This window comes from Tachysurus fulvidraco, chromosome 4 (genome assembly GCF_022655615.1).
Source record: "Tachysurus fulvidraco isolate hzauxx_2018 chromosome 4, HZAU_PFXX_2.0, whole genome shotgun sequence".
Taxonomy (NCBI): Eukaryota; Metazoa; Chordata; class Actinopteri; order Siluriformes; family Bagridae; genus Tachysurus; species Tachysurus fulvidraco.
In genome coordinates this window covers 13,599,393-13,616,623 of record NC_062521.1, presented here as the reverse complement: position 1 = coordinate 13,616,623, position 17,231 = coordinate 13,599,393, and the positions used below count along the sequence as shown (strand labels likewise).

General features: G+C 40.2%; 1 protein-coding gene across 5 annotated transcripts in view; it reads left to right on the top strand.

Annotated features, from left to right (window-relative positions):
- dlg5a (discs, large homolog 5a (Drosophila)) overlaps nucleotides 1–17,231 on the top strand; it is a 37,052-nt gene that overhangs the window by 15,894 nt on the left and 3,927 nt on the right. For all 5 annotated transcript variants that reach the window (XM_047812307.1, XM_047812306.1, XM_047812305.1 and 2 more), the window contains 27 exons: nucleotides 49–192; nucleotides 1,397–1,580; nucleotides 2,736–2,992; nucleotides 4,135–4,447; nucleotides 4,678–4,908; nucleotides 5,491–5,675; nucleotides 5,810–5,935; nucleotides 6,817–6,949; nucleotides 7,063–7,190; nucleotides 7,268–7,443; nucleotides 7,551–7,654; nucleotides 8,337–8,429; nucleotides 8,706–9,542; nucleotides 9,719–9,839; nucleotides 10,211–10,355; nucleotides 11,103–11,227; nucleotides 11,346–11,435; nucleotides 11,614–11,776; nucleotides 13,254–13,416; nucleotides 13,526–13,659; nucleotides 13,737–13,901; nucleotides 14,014–14,191; nucleotides 14,803–14,951; nucleotides 15,426–15,596; nucleotides 15,746–15,942; nucleotides 16,134–16,277; nucleotides 16,551–16,678. In XM_047812307.1, coding sequence (XP_047668263.1) covers nucleotides 49–192; nucleotides 1,397–1,580; nucleotides 2,736–2,992; nucleotides 4,135–4,447; nucleotides 4,678–4,908; nucleotides 5,491–5,675; nucleotides 5,810–5,935; nucleotides 6,817–6,949; nucleotides 7,063–7,190; nucleotides 7,268–7,443; nucleotides 7,551–7,654; nucleotides 8,337–8,429; nucleotides 8,706–9,542; nucleotides 9,719–9,839; nucleotides 10,211–10,355; nucleotides 11,103–11,227; nucleotides 11,346–11,435; nucleotides 11,614–11,776; nucleotides 13,254–13,416; nucleotides 13,526–13,659; nucleotides 13,737–13,901; nucleotides 14,014–14,191; nucleotides 14,803–14,951; nucleotides 15,426–15,596; nucleotides 15,746–15,942; nucleotides 16,134–16,277; nucleotides 16,551–16,678 — 4,984 coding nt within the window. The remainder of the gene's footprint in view (nucleotides 1–48; nucleotides 193–1,396; nucleotides 1,581–2,735; nucleotides 2,993–4,134; nucleotides 4,448–4,677; nucleotides 4,909–5,490; nucleotides 5,676–5,809; nucleotides 5,936–6,816; nucleotides 6,950–7,062; nucleotides 7,191–7,267; nucleotides 7,444–7,550; nucleotides 7,655–8,336; nucleotides 8,430–8,705; nucleotides 9,543–9,718; nucleotides 9,840–10,210; nucleotides 10,356–11,102; nucleotides 11,228–11,345; nucleotides 11,436–11,613; nucleotides 11,777–13,253; nucleotides 13,417–13,525; nucleotides 13,660–13,736; nucleotides 13,902–14,013; nucleotides 14,192–14,802; nucleotides 14,952–15,425; nucleotides 15,597–15,745; nucleotides 15,943–16,133; nucleotides 16,278–16,550; nucleotides 16,679–17,231) is intronic.

The following is a 17,231-nucleotide window of genomic DNA, read 5'->3' as shown; positions in this document are numbered from 1 at the left end:
CTTGCAGAAAGAGTGACAGCACTGATATATTTCTCTTGTCTTCAAAAGGCCAAATTCCAAAGCCAGTCACGACTATGAGCGACTCAAAACCCAGTGCATGAAGGCCATGGCAGATCTACAGGCTCTGCAGAACCAGCATACCAAAACCCTCAAGAGGTGCGAGGAGGCAGTGAAGGAAGCCGACTTCTACCAGTGAGTGTTTTCTAGTATTTTCTGTTGCTAATTCTAGGACACAGTTGGGTTTTCCAGCAAAGCGGGAGGCAGAGACTCATGCTGTCACTGCTAACAACCATCCACGTTTCAACCCGAGAGTTTAATTAGTAAGAGTTATTATGGCTCTATTGCATGCCTGAAGAAACAAGCTGTATCCTATTAATGTACTGAATTATTTTGGGGTTTTCTCTCAAACGATGTCTGCTTTAAGTAGCTTTAGCTAAAGGGTTTGTTTGTGACACTTTTTCCGTATTAATCTGCACTTTTGTAGGCATCCAGACATGTACAGATGTGGCAGCTACAGTAATGCTGGGTATTATGTAGTCATGTAGCCGCTTACAGACATCTCTGTTTGATTGGAATAAGTATATACTATGGAGGATTATCACATTATACGCTGCTTCTTATGAAGGGCAGTGACCATGTTTAATAATTATTCACTTTCGTTTTTGGTTGGAAATGTAAAACCTGTTCTCAATAATTTCATTAACTGATTAGGAATCATTTAGATTTTAATAAGAATTAGAAATGCAATTCATTTGCATTCCTTCCTATTTACTGTTCCAAGATTAGGCAATATTCTATAAGATTTGGCAAGAATAGAATTGCTGGTAGCTATATTCCTAGATATGTGTAGTCTTTCTTTCTTTCTTTCTTTCTTTCTTTCTTTCTTTCTTTCTTTCTTTCTTTCTTTCTTTCTTTCTTTCTTTCTTTCTTTCTTTCTTTCTTTCTTTCTTTCTTTCTTTCTTTCTTTCTTTCTTTCTTTCTTTCTTTCTTTCTTTCTTTCTTTCTTTCTTTTATTTGCTTATTTATTTATTATTTTGTAATTTATTTATTATTATTTTACTTTTAAAATTTTATTATTTATATATTTATTTAAATAATAAAATTATTTATAAATATAAATTTATTTAATATTATAAATATATTTACGATATCTTTGTTTCCCCTATTTGGATAGACATAGGACAATACAAGGTCCTGTTGGGTCCCATGCAATACTGTGCACTAAAGTCCTATCTTATACTTGGCCATTCTGGTACATCTGGGACCCTTGTCCTATTTGCAATACAGATTTGAATTTCAAGTGCGAATGCGTTAGGTCAACCCAATTAAAATGCCTGTTGTGCTACTGAGCAGTTTTCATTAGGATTCACTACAGACGAACCAAATTGTGTTTCAGCATGCTGCACAGCCGTCTCCTGAGTGATCAGTCTCAGCTAAAGGAGGAGATGGAGGTGATGAGAAGAGATAATGCTCAGCTCGTAAGAGAGCACAACCATCTGAAACAGAGCTGTGAGGAGCTCAAGAGACTGCACTCAGAAGACCAGAAAGAGGTGGCTGAAATGAGACTCCAGCAACAACAGGTATGTATTGAATAGACCTCCAGCACATATATCTAATTCTGCACAGAATGCTCCAAGGAACAGGAGAGCACAGTTGGTATAGCTGATAGCAGAGTTTATGCTGAGAAGAGTCCGGGTCTTGTAGTATGCTGGTAGCAAAACTCTTATCGTTAATATGAAAGATAAGAAGATTGTTTTGCAAGAGCTGCACAGTAAAGTTTATCGTGTCCTGTTTATTGGAGAGTTTTCCTATTTCTAACGTAAGCACTTGAAATGGCACCATATCGCTTTGTCTTTTCTGCAGTGTCTTAGGTTTATCCAAATATTGATCTGTGAGATATGATTTTCACTCCTTAAGACATCCAGGGCATGTGATCAATTTGTCATTACATTGTCTCTTGTAACATTTTGGGCCAAATGGCATGTGTGCAGTTTTAAAATACACAAGGGTGTTTACTTGTCCCTGATTCGGCACAATATGATAAGTACTGTATCTCTCATCTGACCTTAAATGCCTCAAGCACCAGTCCTAAGCTATTCTATGAGATGTAACTGTGCAAACATCGACACATCTCCGTGCGACACACATCGGCTTCCTGTCATGACTCTGGTTTTATTTTTTCCCCTTCTCCTCCTGACTGATTTATCAGGCTTCCTTCCAGATTAAAACTGTAGAAACGTTCATGGGTTGTGTGCATCTTCCCCAGTGTCTTCTGCAGCGATTTTTATCCAGCAGTGAAGTAAAAATATGATCACGATTGTAGGAAGAGTTAAGTGCAAGGTTACCGTGTACGCATGACCTGTTAGTGCAGGTCCCATCACAGACCGATGCATCAAATGCACAGTGCATCCTGCCTTGTCCAAAAGTGTCATTAAACACATTTTACACACATGATACTCTCAGGGAAAAGAGCATATCACAGTTGGTAACCATCTGTTGGTAATCATATGTGATATGACATCTTATTGTTTACATACAAGTATGAAATTTATTTTAATGACTCGTTAGCAGATATGAAATAGAAACAGTTTACTCTTTAGAGCTACCGTGCTGTTCTTTAATACACGGTTGCCATCTGGTGTTTGCATTATGTATCTTACTTTGGCCATTGAACAAACAGGTTTTTGCTCTCCTATATAAATGAAGGATCGGTTGTCTTGTGTTTCCTTGTCTAGGTTATTAGGGAGAAAGGGTCCTCAGAGGTTTTGAAACTCTATGACACTGCAATGGATAAGCTAGAGGGGTTGAAGAAAGAGTATGACAACCTGAGCAAGCGATACAGTGAAAAGGTAGCAAATCACAACACCGATCTGAGTCGACTGGAACAGGCGGAGGAAGAGAACAGACGGCTGCAGAAACAGACTGACACTTTGATGAAGCAGAGGGATACAGCCATGCACTACCAACAACAGTACTCGGCCTCTATCCGGCGGTAAGAAGCAAACCGGACTCGAGTCTATACAAATTTCATCTGGATGCATAAATACAATGTGGAATTGTCTCTTTTTTTTAATATGATCATATTTCATGCCTGCCAAATAGTGGGAAGAGTGTCAAATCCCTCGTGATTATGATAAACCTATCAAGCTTTAAGTTGTATTTCCTTGGGAAACACATTATCATGTGAAACTTTGTGAACCTAGTTTGAAAATATTCAAAACATATCTCTTTATGGACTTAAATAACGTTTTATACGTCTGAAAAATAAGTCCTTAAATATGCTATATGCTATACGTTATAATAAATTGTATTTGCTTCATTCTTAATGAAAAGTGCTTGATGCTTTATTTTTTAAATTACCTTGCTTAATGCTGGAAGGAGAAATAGGTCCTCTTTATTGGCTTTTCTCTCACTGAATCGGTACAGGAGAAGGAAAAAAACACTTTCTGTTTCCACTCTCTGTTTATTTGCTTTAGCTAGTGATGTTTTTCTACCAAATGCCCTGACACACCCCTTTTCAGTTCACTGTTTAAATAGATTCACAGAGGCAGGATCACAGTAGCTGGACCAGTCGGATGGCCATGTACCACTGGACCAGTTGGACTACCATGTACTGCACAATGCAGCACTAAATAAATATTGTCAAAGTATTATGTCAAAAGCCTGTGCTGATACAGGTAGATGTAGAACTAATAGCTAAATGTTTGGTGCACATTTTTGGTTGATTTTTCCATGACCTGACTGTTAGCTGTAATTATTCTGTGGCCATCTATTTATTTATTTATTTATTTGTTTGTTTGTTTGTTTATTTATTTAGAAAACAATAGACCACATCCCAAAAGCCAAATAAACACTAAATATTTACAAAGCAAGGTCTTCCCAGTAGTTAATCAATATGAGTCAGAAATTGCTTACAGGTTCCTTTCCATGTTCCTGTAGTATCCCTGCTTCATTCATGGAAGTTAGTTAGCATGGAAAGCTTTACATAAAATGTACAGGACAGACAGGACTCCAAGACCCAGGTAGAGAACATGTAATTTATAGAATGAGTAAGTTTTATTTTTAACCTTGCTCTACAGTATGAAGCACAGAACACAGGTAACAAGTCTTTTTTTTTTTTTTGTGCCCTGTCAGGTTTGATTCAGTGCAGCAGGAGCTGAATAAAGTTTCAGCTCAGAATAAAGAGCTGCAAAGAGAGATGGAAAGACTGCAATCAGAGATGACACGTTACAAGAACTTCCAGCTGAAGGCGGTGAAGGATGCTGAGAAGTACAAGGAGGAGCGAGATTCTGTGTTTAACGAGTACAGGCTGATCATGAGTGAACGGGACCAGGTCATTAAAGAAGTGGACAGGCTGCAGACGGAACTGGAAGCAGCTGAAGCTCGCCTCAAAAACAACTCCTCAGAGAAGATGGTGGCCAGTGAGGAGTTGGAAGCACTCAGACAGGTAACAGGGACAATCCTGTAAAGAAAGTTTTAGTGAAAGAAACAAGCTCATTGTGTTCCTACCTTGCAATATACCATAAAAGTTGTCATGAATTTGATTATAAGCATCATATTATAGTGCCCTACAATATTAGATCATGACCTCAGCACCTGTGAATCAGACCATTTTTATTGGTCAGATAAATAATAGAGCATGACATGTTGCATTTGCTGATGATATTGTACTTTTAGGAGCTCAATTCATCACTGGTGGATCGAGACCGTGCCATCTGTGAGCGTAACGAGCTGCTGGAGAAATACTGCCATGAAGTGAAGGACAAAGCAGAGGCTCAGAAAGAGCTGAGTCAGGCCTGCAAAGACATCGAAACTGTACGTGAGGAGCGAGACGTAGCCAGGAAAGAAAGAACCGAAGCCATTATACAGAGGGACCAGCTACTGCGGGAGTATTACCAGGCCAGACAGGTACTTGATCATGTGCATATGACACCTGAGTCAAATCAAATAGCGTTCTATATTATAACAACACATATGAATTAATAATGAATTTAAATAGTAAATTATAAGTATATAATTGCCTTGTTTCTACATTAAAATATTATGATTCCAAATTAAGACACAGCATTACATTTGATGGAATATTGCTTGGTTTATTTGCTCAAATTTTTTAGGCAATATTGGATATTTTGTTTCATATGACATCTGTCTAGTTAATACTTCTAAGTGTTAACAGATTCATCATTTTTTAGGCAGTATTGGATATTTTATTTCATATGCCATCTGTGTTAACAGATTCATCAATTCTACCTTTTGACTTTAAAAGTATTTACAGGGAAAATGTTTACACAAAAAACACAACTCAATCATACGACAACAGAAGTCACCTAAAACAAATCAGTGGTAACTCCGTGGGATTAGACTTGTGGATGAGAAATCATGAGACCTGTTTCTCGATGTATAGCAGGAGGCATGATAATAGATTCAAACTGATAAATGTTATGTTTTAGTCTTTGTACCCAGTAACTAAATTTTGGGTTGTATGGACAGAAACAAGACACTGCCACTTTGGACATGGAGCGTGCCAATAAAGAGATCGAGGTGTTGAGGAAACAGTGTGAGGCCATGTCTCAGGAACTGAAGGAGGCTGCGCAGGAAGCCGAGGTGGCGAAGTGCCGCAGGGACTGGGCCTTCCAGGAGAGAGACAAGATTGTGGCAGAGAGAGAAAGCATCCGGTACACTCACAGTTCCATAAACACAAGTTCCATCGTTCATGGATTTTTTTTTTTAAATGCTGATTATCACAAATGTTTTATTTAGATTATATGGCCCTAGATTTGTTGCAGCATTATTTTATACTCTCTGCCAGGACTCTGTGTGATAACCTGCGCAGAGAAAGGGACCGTGCTGTTAGTGACCTGGCCGATGCCCTGCGCAACCTGGATGATATGAGGAAACAGAAGAACGACGCTGTCAGAGAACTGAAAGAACTGAAGTGAGCACTTGGGTTTGTGCTGTGGCTTGCTGGCCAGTGCAGTTGTCTCCCTCTCGTGGCTGTTTTGTGTATGACATAGTCAAGGTGTCTTAGTTTTAAAAATCAGTGGCACCCTCCAGGCTTTGCTCTACTTTAGCTTAAATGTTTTGGTGACAAAATTCCCCCAATATACCTGTATTTCCTTACAGGCATCATTATATCCTCTTTAAACTTCTTATTTCTTATAATTCTCTTTTTATTTTCTTCAGTTTTGTACATTAGTTCATGCTGACTCTCCTTTCTTGCTATAGTTAAACTCCATATATTCTTTTGCATGGCTATCATTAGCTAGCTCACTATGTTGATGCATTTGCGTAGGTAGCTAGCAGGTCAGTACTGCTGTATAACTCATTACCAAACTTAGCATTGTTCTGTTTCTTTCTTCTGCTTACACCATATTTTATAAAAAGCTGTTAGCGAACTCCTGTTTGGTTTTATGCTCATGCACTAAATGAAACAAAAGTAAAAGGCTTATGTTTTGCCGGAAACGCTTAAACAATAATGTGGACTTTAATTGCTCTTGGCCATATATCAGTTCAGAATCATGGTTATTTTGCTGACAGATAGATTTATCCTTTAATTTGTTTATATGGATTTTTGGAGGCAGATTTATTTTTCATAGAATTAGAAAATAACATTTGGAATAAAATGTCAGATGGTTACAGATGTATACAGGTATAATGTAGTATTCAGGACTGTTTGTTAGTACAGGTTTCTCCTGTGAGATATTGAACCTTTTTGTGTCATCTGAGAAGACCTGGTCTGCGTATGGTGCCCAGCAGTGTCTTTACTCTGATGTAATGTCTGTTGTGTTGTGTTGTGCTGTGTTGTGTGTGCTGTAGGGAAAAGATGGAGTGTCAGCAGGAGAAGGAGACACCATTCTACCCACTGCTGGCACACAGCTCACATGATTCAGCCATAGATACAGACTCCTTGGAATGGGAGACTGAAGTGGTGGAGTTTGAGAAGGACAAAGTGAGTCTCTGTCATAGCACGACAAAACAGCGTTGCTGAATTTAAGTCAACAAAAATCGTGTGCCATAGATGAGACAGTATACATGTACTGTAATCTGTTCTTCTCTGAGCAGGATGACATGGACTTGAAGGCACTGGGGTTTGATATAGCAGAGGGGGTGAATGATCCATATTTACCAGGAGATTGTGGGATTTTTGTAACCAGGGTGGACAAAGGAAGTATTGCAGATGGGAGGTTAAGGTACAATCAGTTGATAATCGCTTCTTATTTTATTCAAATGATTTCTTTGGCCAAACCAGCTGTGTCTCCCCTTCCAGAGTGAATGACTGGCTGCTGAAGGTAAATGACATAGATCTTACAAACAAAGATAGGAAGCAGGTCATCAAAGCTGTGCTCAACGGAGGAGGAGTGATCAATATGGTGGTGCGCAGGAGAAAGTCTTTAGGGGGAAGACTAGTTACTCCTGTACACGTTAATCTCATCGGGCACAAAGGTATCGCTTTGCTCAGTTTTCCACAATGGAGAGTGTTAGCTAAATAAAATGACTGTGATTGTTTCTATTCTCCTTATTAACTCTACCCATGTGAATGGTGTCTTCAGACAGTGGTATTGGCTTGGAGAGTGGAGTGTATGTGACAGCGCTAGCAGCTGGCAGCCCTGCTGCGAGAGAAGGCTCCCTTAACATTGGAGATCGTCTCATTGCTGTAAGTTTGCAATGGCCTGCGTTATTTGACCAAAATGCTTCATGTTTGTTGAATGAACACATTCAACCAGATCATTTGTCTGAGATTAGTTGGGATGCTCATAATACAGAATAATAAAAAAAAAATAATGTGTTTATTTGCATATTCTAGCTTTTTGGAGTCGTAGTGGTGTGATAATGCTGAACAAAATTCAAACAACAAAGCCCCTTATCCTGACAACATAATCATAATTAAACACTTGCACACCTTTGGTTATTTATGCATGCATTTGTAACTCACAAGACAGTTTGAGGAAATTTGTAGACCTTTTTATAATGACTTTAATATGGCTCCTGGTTTTTCAGCACACACTGTGTTTTATTGATGTGAAACCTCCAGAAGATGGGGAATCTTTATGCTGTTTGCAAAATTTAAATGCAAGGGCTGTGTGTAGCACAAACATCAATAATACTGGAGCATATTGAATGGGTTCATAAATTTTCTCAAAGCTAAAATTTTAGCTTTTGCAACTTGGCGGTTTATTGAACATTTTACATAAATCGATTCATTGCAGATGGATAATTTGATAACAAAAATATACCCCGTCTCCATTCTCTCAGATAATGCATGCTTTATGGGAAGAGTTAGGAAGTCTGCTGGTGCTTTTCTTTTATAAACTCTGACCTATATTTTCCCTTCACAGATAAATGGAATTGCTCTGGATAACAAATCTGTTACAGAGTGTGAGGCTCTGTTGAGGGGATGCAGGGACTCTCTCAGCCTCTCCCTCATGAAGGTGAGTGTGTTTCAGTGCACTGCAGAGCTGTGTGTGTATTTATGCACGTTTGTGTCTGTGATCTCATTTCAAAATGTGGAGATCCTGCTTCCACATGTTGTAATGTTTGTGACAGGTGCTGTAAGTGGGGGGGCTTTTTATGTTTTATGTGAGCAGTCAGGAGTTTGCAACCAATTTCAGCTGCTTGTTTATTTTCACATTACTGTAGAATATTCAGATCTTAAGGAGTGACATTTAGAAAAGCACATAGCAATTTAACATCTGTCTCCTGATCAGTTCTTTCCCCAGGGAACGTCAGGCCACAACATCTTTGAGGGTCTGAGGGAGGCAGAGAAGTGCAACGGCAGAATTCTCATGTCTGAGGTTCACTCTCGTAACAGCCGGAACCTTAAGCACAATAGCTCCACCCAGACAGACATTTACAGTGGTGAAGCGGGTGGAGAAAGGAGGAAGCAGAGAGCCGACTCTGAGGAGAGGAAGCCCTTCTCTCCCTCTACTCTGCACCCCAGCACCCTGTGTGCTCGTTACGGTCCCAGTGCCTTCCAGGAGATTTGCTACACTCGTCCTGAGTCAGCCGGGCCTGAAAGCAGCAGCTTGGAGCCAGTGCCTGACACCAAGCACAGTGGTGGCACCTGGCCCAAGATGGTGGTTGGAGTTCCCATGACAGCAGAAAGCCCAGCCCAGCTGTCCATTTACAAATCGCCCAAGCAAAGGAAGTCCATTTTTGATGCGGAAACCTTCAAACGGCCAGATACACCCTCCAAAATGGAATACCTAACCAGCCATTCACCACAGCCTTCCAAAACAGACACTTTGTCCACACCCCCAACTCCACCTACACGCAGTGATTCTTTCAAGTTCAAGCCGAAGCAGCAGGGCAGTTCGGCCTCAGACTCCACGATCACTGAGAGCCAACAGGAAGAGTGTAACGGGAATTTGTGCTTCACAGAAGTTGCCCATGAGGGCAGGGTGCTCAGCTCTAGGAAGTCATGCGAAGAGGACATCGGGCGCACACGGCTCGATGAGCCTGAGGTCAAGCGGCCACGTCCCAAATCGGCCCCGGCTCTCAGGCGCAGGATGACGCCTCAGTCCATCCCCTTACAAAGCTTTCAGGTAAATTTGGAAGCTTTATTGCCTGCTTCAGTTAGCTTCACAGTTTGAGATTGAGGTGTGGTTGTTTTTGGGGTATACCTCTGGTCTACAGTTAATTTGGTGTTTGTGTAGTTTTCTATCATTTTTTTATTTTTTATTTGGCAAATTTATGTTTCTTGCATTAATGTGTTGAACAGAGCCACTCTAATGACGGGGACAGTTTAGACCAGAGGGACGTACTGCGCTCATCGCCTAGCCGCCCTTACAGACACAGCGTAGGGTTTGTTCCCACATTCGTTAACGGAACCCTGCCACCCAGTAAGTCCATTCTAAAGTCCATTCTCCACTTCATTTACTGCATATAGTATTCTTGCAATAAATTAAACAATTTAACTTTCTTTGATTTCTTTTATATAAAAGCAGACATGGTCAGGGTAGATGATTTCTATAACTTCCCTAACTTTTTGTTCATGTGTTGTTTGTAGCAGTTGGCATTACATTTAAGCTTGCCAAAGGAGCCCACAAAAAGAACAAATTATTAATTGTCTACTTGACCATGACTTTAGATCCTACCATTAGATCCTGAAATATGCTTTTGTCAAGAAACACTGGCAGAAATGCACAGAGCAGGCAATAAAGAACAAGTGTTCGTCTTTCTTATTGAAATATATTCTTGGTCATGACTCCAGACTCCGTACATCGAGGTCTGGCCCCGTGCACAGCAGTGACAGCTGTTATGAGGAACCCTGTTTACACTGTCCGCAGCCACAGAGTGCACACCAGCAACTGTCCCTCCGTCATTAACCAGATCTGCCATCAGCACACACACCCAAGGTACCGTGAGGCTTACACATGCTGTTTTTTAATTGGTGCACATCTTTTAGATGACACAAACACATCTTATAATTTCCTGCCAAACAAGACTACACATTCTGCTTTGTAGACCTGGGGTTTTTAGAACATCCCTGAGTTGTAACTGGTGCTGGGCTGGTTGAAGGGAAATAATTGTCAGCATCAAAAATTAAGCAGTTTTTAAGAATTAAAATTTAGAATTACCGCAGAAACTGAACCACAAGTGGTAATAGCTCCCCCTTGTGGACAGTTGTCAGCTTTCTCCAGTACGCAGTCCAGGTGGCACCAGTCTAACATGTTTCTTAGGCATGTATGGATGCAGAATACATAATAGTATTAATGTAAAGAATAAAAAAACTGACAGCAGAAACACTGGAAATGCAAAAACCTGCTCTACAACATGGAAATGCACAAACTGCCTTTTGTGACAATGTTTCAGTGACATTAACATTGGTGCTTTTTAAATAATATATATTTGCAATCATACATTGGTGAGCTAACTATTAAACTGTGCATTAAAGAGTGCAAAATATACATTTTGTATAGAGTCGGTCACAAAAAGATTCAGGTTACACAGTGGCTCTTTTCTAACCTCAAAAGCATGTAAATGTTCTGCAGGCTTCGATGCTGAAATGAATTATTTCCTTTTCTTCACACTCTGCATGTGACACTCTTGCATGCTTGCTTTATCTCTCTCACTCTCCATCTGTCTCTGTGTCTATGTCTCAGTCCACAACATCAAGGGCGTCTGAGTCTGGACCTTAGCCAGAAGCGTTCTGCTGAGTACTCGGAGTCCTCCCGCAGCAGCCAAACCTCTCATGGCACCAACTCGCTGCCGTCCAGTGCCAGACTTGGTCAGTCTCCACTTTGCCTTCCTCTCATCTTTTACCATCTGGATAGTCTTTGGAGATAGTTTATGCATTTTTTCTCGTAGTTTTTACACGTGCCTGAGTGGTTCTGTCTGCTTTGCAGGTTCTTCCAGTAATGTACAGTATCGCACAGAAAGGATAAAAATCCCTCCCACACCGCGGTATCCACGCTCAATGCTGGGCTCTGACAGAGGTTTGTATCTCCACACAAATTAATGATCTATTGAAGAGAGCATTATTGATATTTCACAATATTCAGATCTCTACAAGAATTACTTTTACTAATACAGGCAAGTTTTCGTATCATAAATGGACGATTATCATGTAATTTTTTTTTCGTGTGTGTGTGTGTGTGTGTGTGTGTGTGTTAGGGTCTCTGTCGCATTCAGAGTGCAGCAGTCCCAGTCTCATCACACCGCCCATGTCCCCACTTAATCTTGAGACGTCCTCGTTTGCTTCCAGCCAGTCCCAGAACTCCATCTCCACACGGATCTCAGTCAGTCCCGTACCCACGGGAGACCACAGGAAAGACAGGTACAGCCCTCCCATCAATTCTAATGCACTGTTGCCCAGCAACAGCTCACTTTTGTATGTCTAATGTATGTCTAGCTTGTCTGTTCAGTGCACTCAAGCACTTGCCCAGCAACAGCTCTCAGAAACCTGATCAGAATGTGTTTCTCTTTCTCTCTCACTCTCTCTTTTTCTAAGATCAGTTTAAAGGTGTGATCATTATTTCAAGCCATTCCTTCCATTACCTGTTTAATTCCTTTATGGTGTTTTTAACATCTCTGTCTGCATTCATCTGTTTAAATTTGTCTTCCTTCAGTCTGAGTCTTTCTGCTTCTTTGTAGATTTTCACACAGTGTCTCTTCTGCCTCTGTTCTTTGCTTCCTACAAATCTTTCAGATCTCTGTACCGTAACAGGTCATTTCTGAGAATCCCTCTGGCTGCTAGGCCTAGGTTCTCCTCTCTCAGGAGCCTGAGGTTTGTTTCTTGTCAGTCATGCACAGGGAATGCTTGATTGACCTTCTTCTTTGCCATAAAGACCTGCATTCTAAATTACTGGCTATGGAAATACCTTCTTATGTGTGGTATCGATAGAATGAACGTGGGTTGAGTGAAGTGAACAAAATTTTGTGTAAAGTCTTGATATAAATAAGTTGATGAATAAAAGTCATTCCTATTTGTAGTTTGAAGGTCTTGTTTGTTAAACCTGTAGGGAAAATAGGACGCAAATCAACCTTTGTCCATTTATAATAAATAAAGTATTCGTTCTGCTTTTTTTTTTTTTTTTTTTTTTTTTAAAATAAGGATTGCTGCATTTTTCTTCTTGTTTACCTTTTATTTAGAGCAATTTTTATATGCAGGTCTTTTTGAGTTGATAGTCCCCACCTTTCTGGATCTTTGCTTATATCCTTCTTGATTTTTTATTTTTTTTTTGTGTTGTTGTTGTATATTTCTGTAACTCTAGTGCTGTATATGTAATCTGCTAAAAATGCTAGAACTCTGTGCCAGTTGCATGAAGACACACTGGTTATGTGTCTGTCAAGGAAGACAATGTGGATCATATTCTATGGGACAGCGTTTCCCAACTCCAGTCACTCCTACACAGCTCTATTCGCTGTTTCTTCCGCAGCTTAGTTTCTTACTGTCTAAAATGCCTCAATTGTGAGTTTGTTGAGTTTGTTGTCCTCACTCAGTGTCAGCTGAAGCCAAGACAATGCATAGTTACTTTAGCAGTATGTCATAAACAACACTCCATTCTTTGTGCACCTATAAAAAGTGCACCTTTTTATATCTATGTCTGAAATCATAGTGTAGATATGCAGTGCACTCCTGAAATTCCATAATACACTACAATGTTAGGGTTCAAAGCAGACCATGAGATCACCACACCTGAGCACGCTGAGGAGTATCAGACACATAGCACGACTGGGGTCGGTACTCACTGTTCTAATGGGGAGGGGTGATATCTGATAGTGACGTTATTGTAATGTCTGTGCTCTAAAAGGCCATATCTGGAGGAGCCAAGGAACGTGATTGTGCATAAAGGTGCCGAACCTTTGGGCATCTCCATTGTCAGCGGTGAGAATGGCGGCATCTTTGTATCCAAGGTGACTGGAGGCAGCATTGCTCACCAGGCAGGCCTGGAGTATGGAGACCAGCTACTTGAGGTCAGTACTATGGAATATACAGGAATTATTCATCAGTATTTCACTTCTGTTGTTTATTATTTGGGTTGTGGTTGTTTATTGTGTGTCTCTTGTCTGTAATTTTCCTTAGTATAACGGGATAAACCTGCGTAATGCCACTGAACAGCAGGCGCGTTTGGTCATAGGTCAACAGTGTGATACCATCACGATCATGGCACAGTACAACCCACACATGTACCAGCTGGGCAACCACTCCCGCTCCAGGTATATGTCATAAAACTGGCTTTATTTGTGATAGCATTCGGACACAGATTTATGTGATTTATATATTTTGGTTGTAGCTCTCGGATGGAGCCAGTGAGCAGCCATTCCACTCCTCAGGGCAGCGGCGCTACTACACCAGATAACCACTCAACCATAGACACACTCAGCGAGCAGGATGAAGGAACCCTCACTCCGTCATCAAAACAGACCACACCTACCACCAGCCCACACAGCTTCATCAGGTACAGTGTTTTACAATACACTGTAGACAATAGCCAAACCAAAACATGGCAAAATGTTTTGAAAAGTACTCTAATGTAATTTACACAAAAATTTTGCATGCTCTGGTCTCAGAATGTCATCGGAGGGCAGTAAAAAGATTCCAGAGCCACGAGTAGTGTCGGTGAGGAAGACTCAGGTGGAACTGCAGATTTGTGGAGGAAATCTGTGTGGGATTTTTGTGGAGAATCTGGAGGAGGACAGTCCTGCTAAGTTGGCAGATGTCCTAATGCCTGGAGACATGATCTTGGAGGTGAGTTGCTCATGCTCTTGGGGACATTTATAGTTGAGTGCAAATTATTCATATATTCTCAGGAAAATACGAAGAGCACATGGAGGCCTAGAGGCTTAAAGATTCATGTCAAAACTTCTTCTCAAACTAATATTGACTTTATTTTTATATGAATTACACAAAATTGCTCTTATTTTTCACTGGGCAGTGGTTTTGCTGATTAACAGTCAGTAAAAGATCCAATCATTCTTCCTCTCCCAGGCTGCATTGTTCTGCTGCTCTTCCAATATAATTGCAACTCCAGGCCTTTCTACTGTTCAGTATTGATTACCTGTTCCTGTCCACTCTTACTGAACTTGAGTAATGTTTCTGAGGAAGAAAAGGGAATTGCTAACATCCCTGTCACAGTCACCTTTAGCTCTCTGAGCAATGAGTGGAGCATGCTCTGTAGCTCATGCTCATCCAGACAAAGCATCTCATCTAGCAACACATTCACTTGCTAAAGATGGAAATTGATTATGGGGCACATGATATATAGAATGGTTTTTATTACGCAAGTGCTAGAGGTAATAAAACATGATAAATATTTAATAGCCTATGTCTGAGTGTGTATCACTGTTCTGTTTGTTCAGTATAACTCGATGGTTATGAAGAACAAGACTGCAGAAGAAGCTTACCTGGAGATGCTCAAGCCAGCGGAAATTGTCACATTGAAAGTTCAGCAACGCTTGGTTGAGTTTAATCAGGTTAAAGGTACTGGAGGAGATGGATTTTACATCAGGTACAGTGGACTATTGTCCCCTAAGCATTTTTAATTTTTTATTTATTTATTTATTTATTTTTTACTATTAACAAAAGTCTCTGTTGATAACCTAAAAATGGTTCCAAAATGTTGAAGCTCTGTAAACGAAAGCTCTTAATCTCTGTAATTCTGTGAGGTAGAATTTGCATCCCCTATGTAGGCTGTATGTAAGTGTCTGCCATATGTTGTTTGTAATAGGGTCTTTTTAATGAGAAGGTCCGAAAAAGGATTCTGAAGTGCCAATGAAGAGAACAGCAGTGTGCTGTTCAGAAATAGATTAGTTTGTTTTCATTGTGCAGGTATTGCAGGTCTATGTTTACCTTCTTGGTCTGCTTTAAACAATTTCTTCCTATCCATAAGATCTGACTGTGCAGGGTTGAAGAGTCTTAGCATTCCCACTAAAAGCTGATCCACTTTGATGTAACATTCTATTTCTATTTTTCTTTCTCTCAGAGCACTTTATGACCGAGTGGCTGAGACAGAACAGGATCTTTCCTTTAAGAAAGATGACATTCTCTATGTGGATGACACACTACCCAATGGCAACTTTGGCACCTGGATGGCCTGGCAACTTGATGAAAATGCACAAAAGATGCAAAGGGGTCAAATTCCCAGCAAATACATGTTAGTGAAAGCATAACATTTGATTTGGTACCTCTGATTATCCTGCTTTTAAAATGAACTGTAGAATGGCATGTGGCATTATAGAGATTATTCATTTTATTGGAGTTGTTTTTTGGGCTTTGAAATGGGCCATTTTTAATGTGTTACAGGATGGATCAGGAGTTCTATCGTAGACACAGCATGACTGAATTGAAGGATGAGACGGGTTCGAGTAAAACACTCTCTGCAGCTGCTCGCAGATCTTTCTTTCGCAGGAAACAGAAGCACAAACGCAGCAGCTCCAAAGATGGCAAAGACCTACTAGCTCTGGATGCCATAAGTACAGACTCCATCCCATTTTTAGAGGGTAAGATGATGTCCAGTACACCCAGGATTTCTACAATGATGTGTTTATAATCACTCCAATAATTCAATAAATATATTATAGGTTATTCAATCTTTTGAATCATAGTCTATTAATTGATTTTATGAAATTATCGTTTAGTATTTAAGTTTCCAGCTTTAGTTAATGTGTAGTGTTGTGTGATGTTTGGTTAGATTGCGTGAGCCTTGCCTATCAGCGAGTGCAGAAGGTGGACTGCACATCTCCCAGGCCAGTGCTGCTGCTTGGGCCACTGGTGGACCCGGTTAAAGACATGCTCGTGAAAGAGTCTCCAGGGAAATTCAGCAGATGTGTACTCGGTTAGTTGTCACTGGCGCACAGTAATCCACAATGTTGCTGTATGTGTCCTGATGCACTGTATGTTGCCTCATGCTGCTGCTCATTTTGGGATGCTCACATGGATCTGATTATATCCAGAGAGTTAAATGTTTTCCTGTATTCCATGTAGCTTTTCTTAAACGTTCTTCTTTAAATGGTCTTTTCATTTCTCAGCTTCTTATCCATAATGTTAATATTGTTAACAAGCATGCATTGTTACTCACTTTTGGAACTTGTCTTTGGTGCTGATTCAGAGGTAATGAAGGCATCTCAGCAGGCCATCGAGCGAGGGGTGAAAGATTGCCTTTTCATCGACTACAAGCGAAGAAGCGGCCATTTCGATGTCACAACTGTCGCTTCCATCAAGGAGATCACAGATAAGGTCCGTCCTGTTTTCAGTTAACAAGCGAGAAAGACCCAAATGCAAACTTTTTAAAATTTGTTTAGGTTTTCCAATGGGCTACCAAAAGTTTCCAAAGATCTTTCTCCAGGCATGTGTAATGAACAGACTTTATAGACAGTACCCATCTTTTTAGCCATGCAGAATAATATAACATAAATATTATGTAAAATGCTTTGAACATAGGCTTATTACAGTGCATGTGACCTTCTGGTTGTGTCAGTCAAGAAATAGAAGGTTTTTTTTGTTCAGATATAGAGATTGATCTACAATACACAGCTTAAAGGCGGTCTAGACAGAAACACATTGGTCCAAAGCAGTCGCTTGTTTTCTTTTTGTTTGGTATCCTGCTACATTTAACACAATGCACAAGGCCTTGCAAATTTCTTTGGGGCATGACACTTTTTTTAATTCCATGAACAATTTTTTTCTGAGATTTGCAAGTCTTTGTCTATATGTCGGCTCAAACCCCAGTCATTGTGAGACTTATTAAAGAAAAATAGGCATTCTGACCTTTTATTTTCATTTTCTGCTG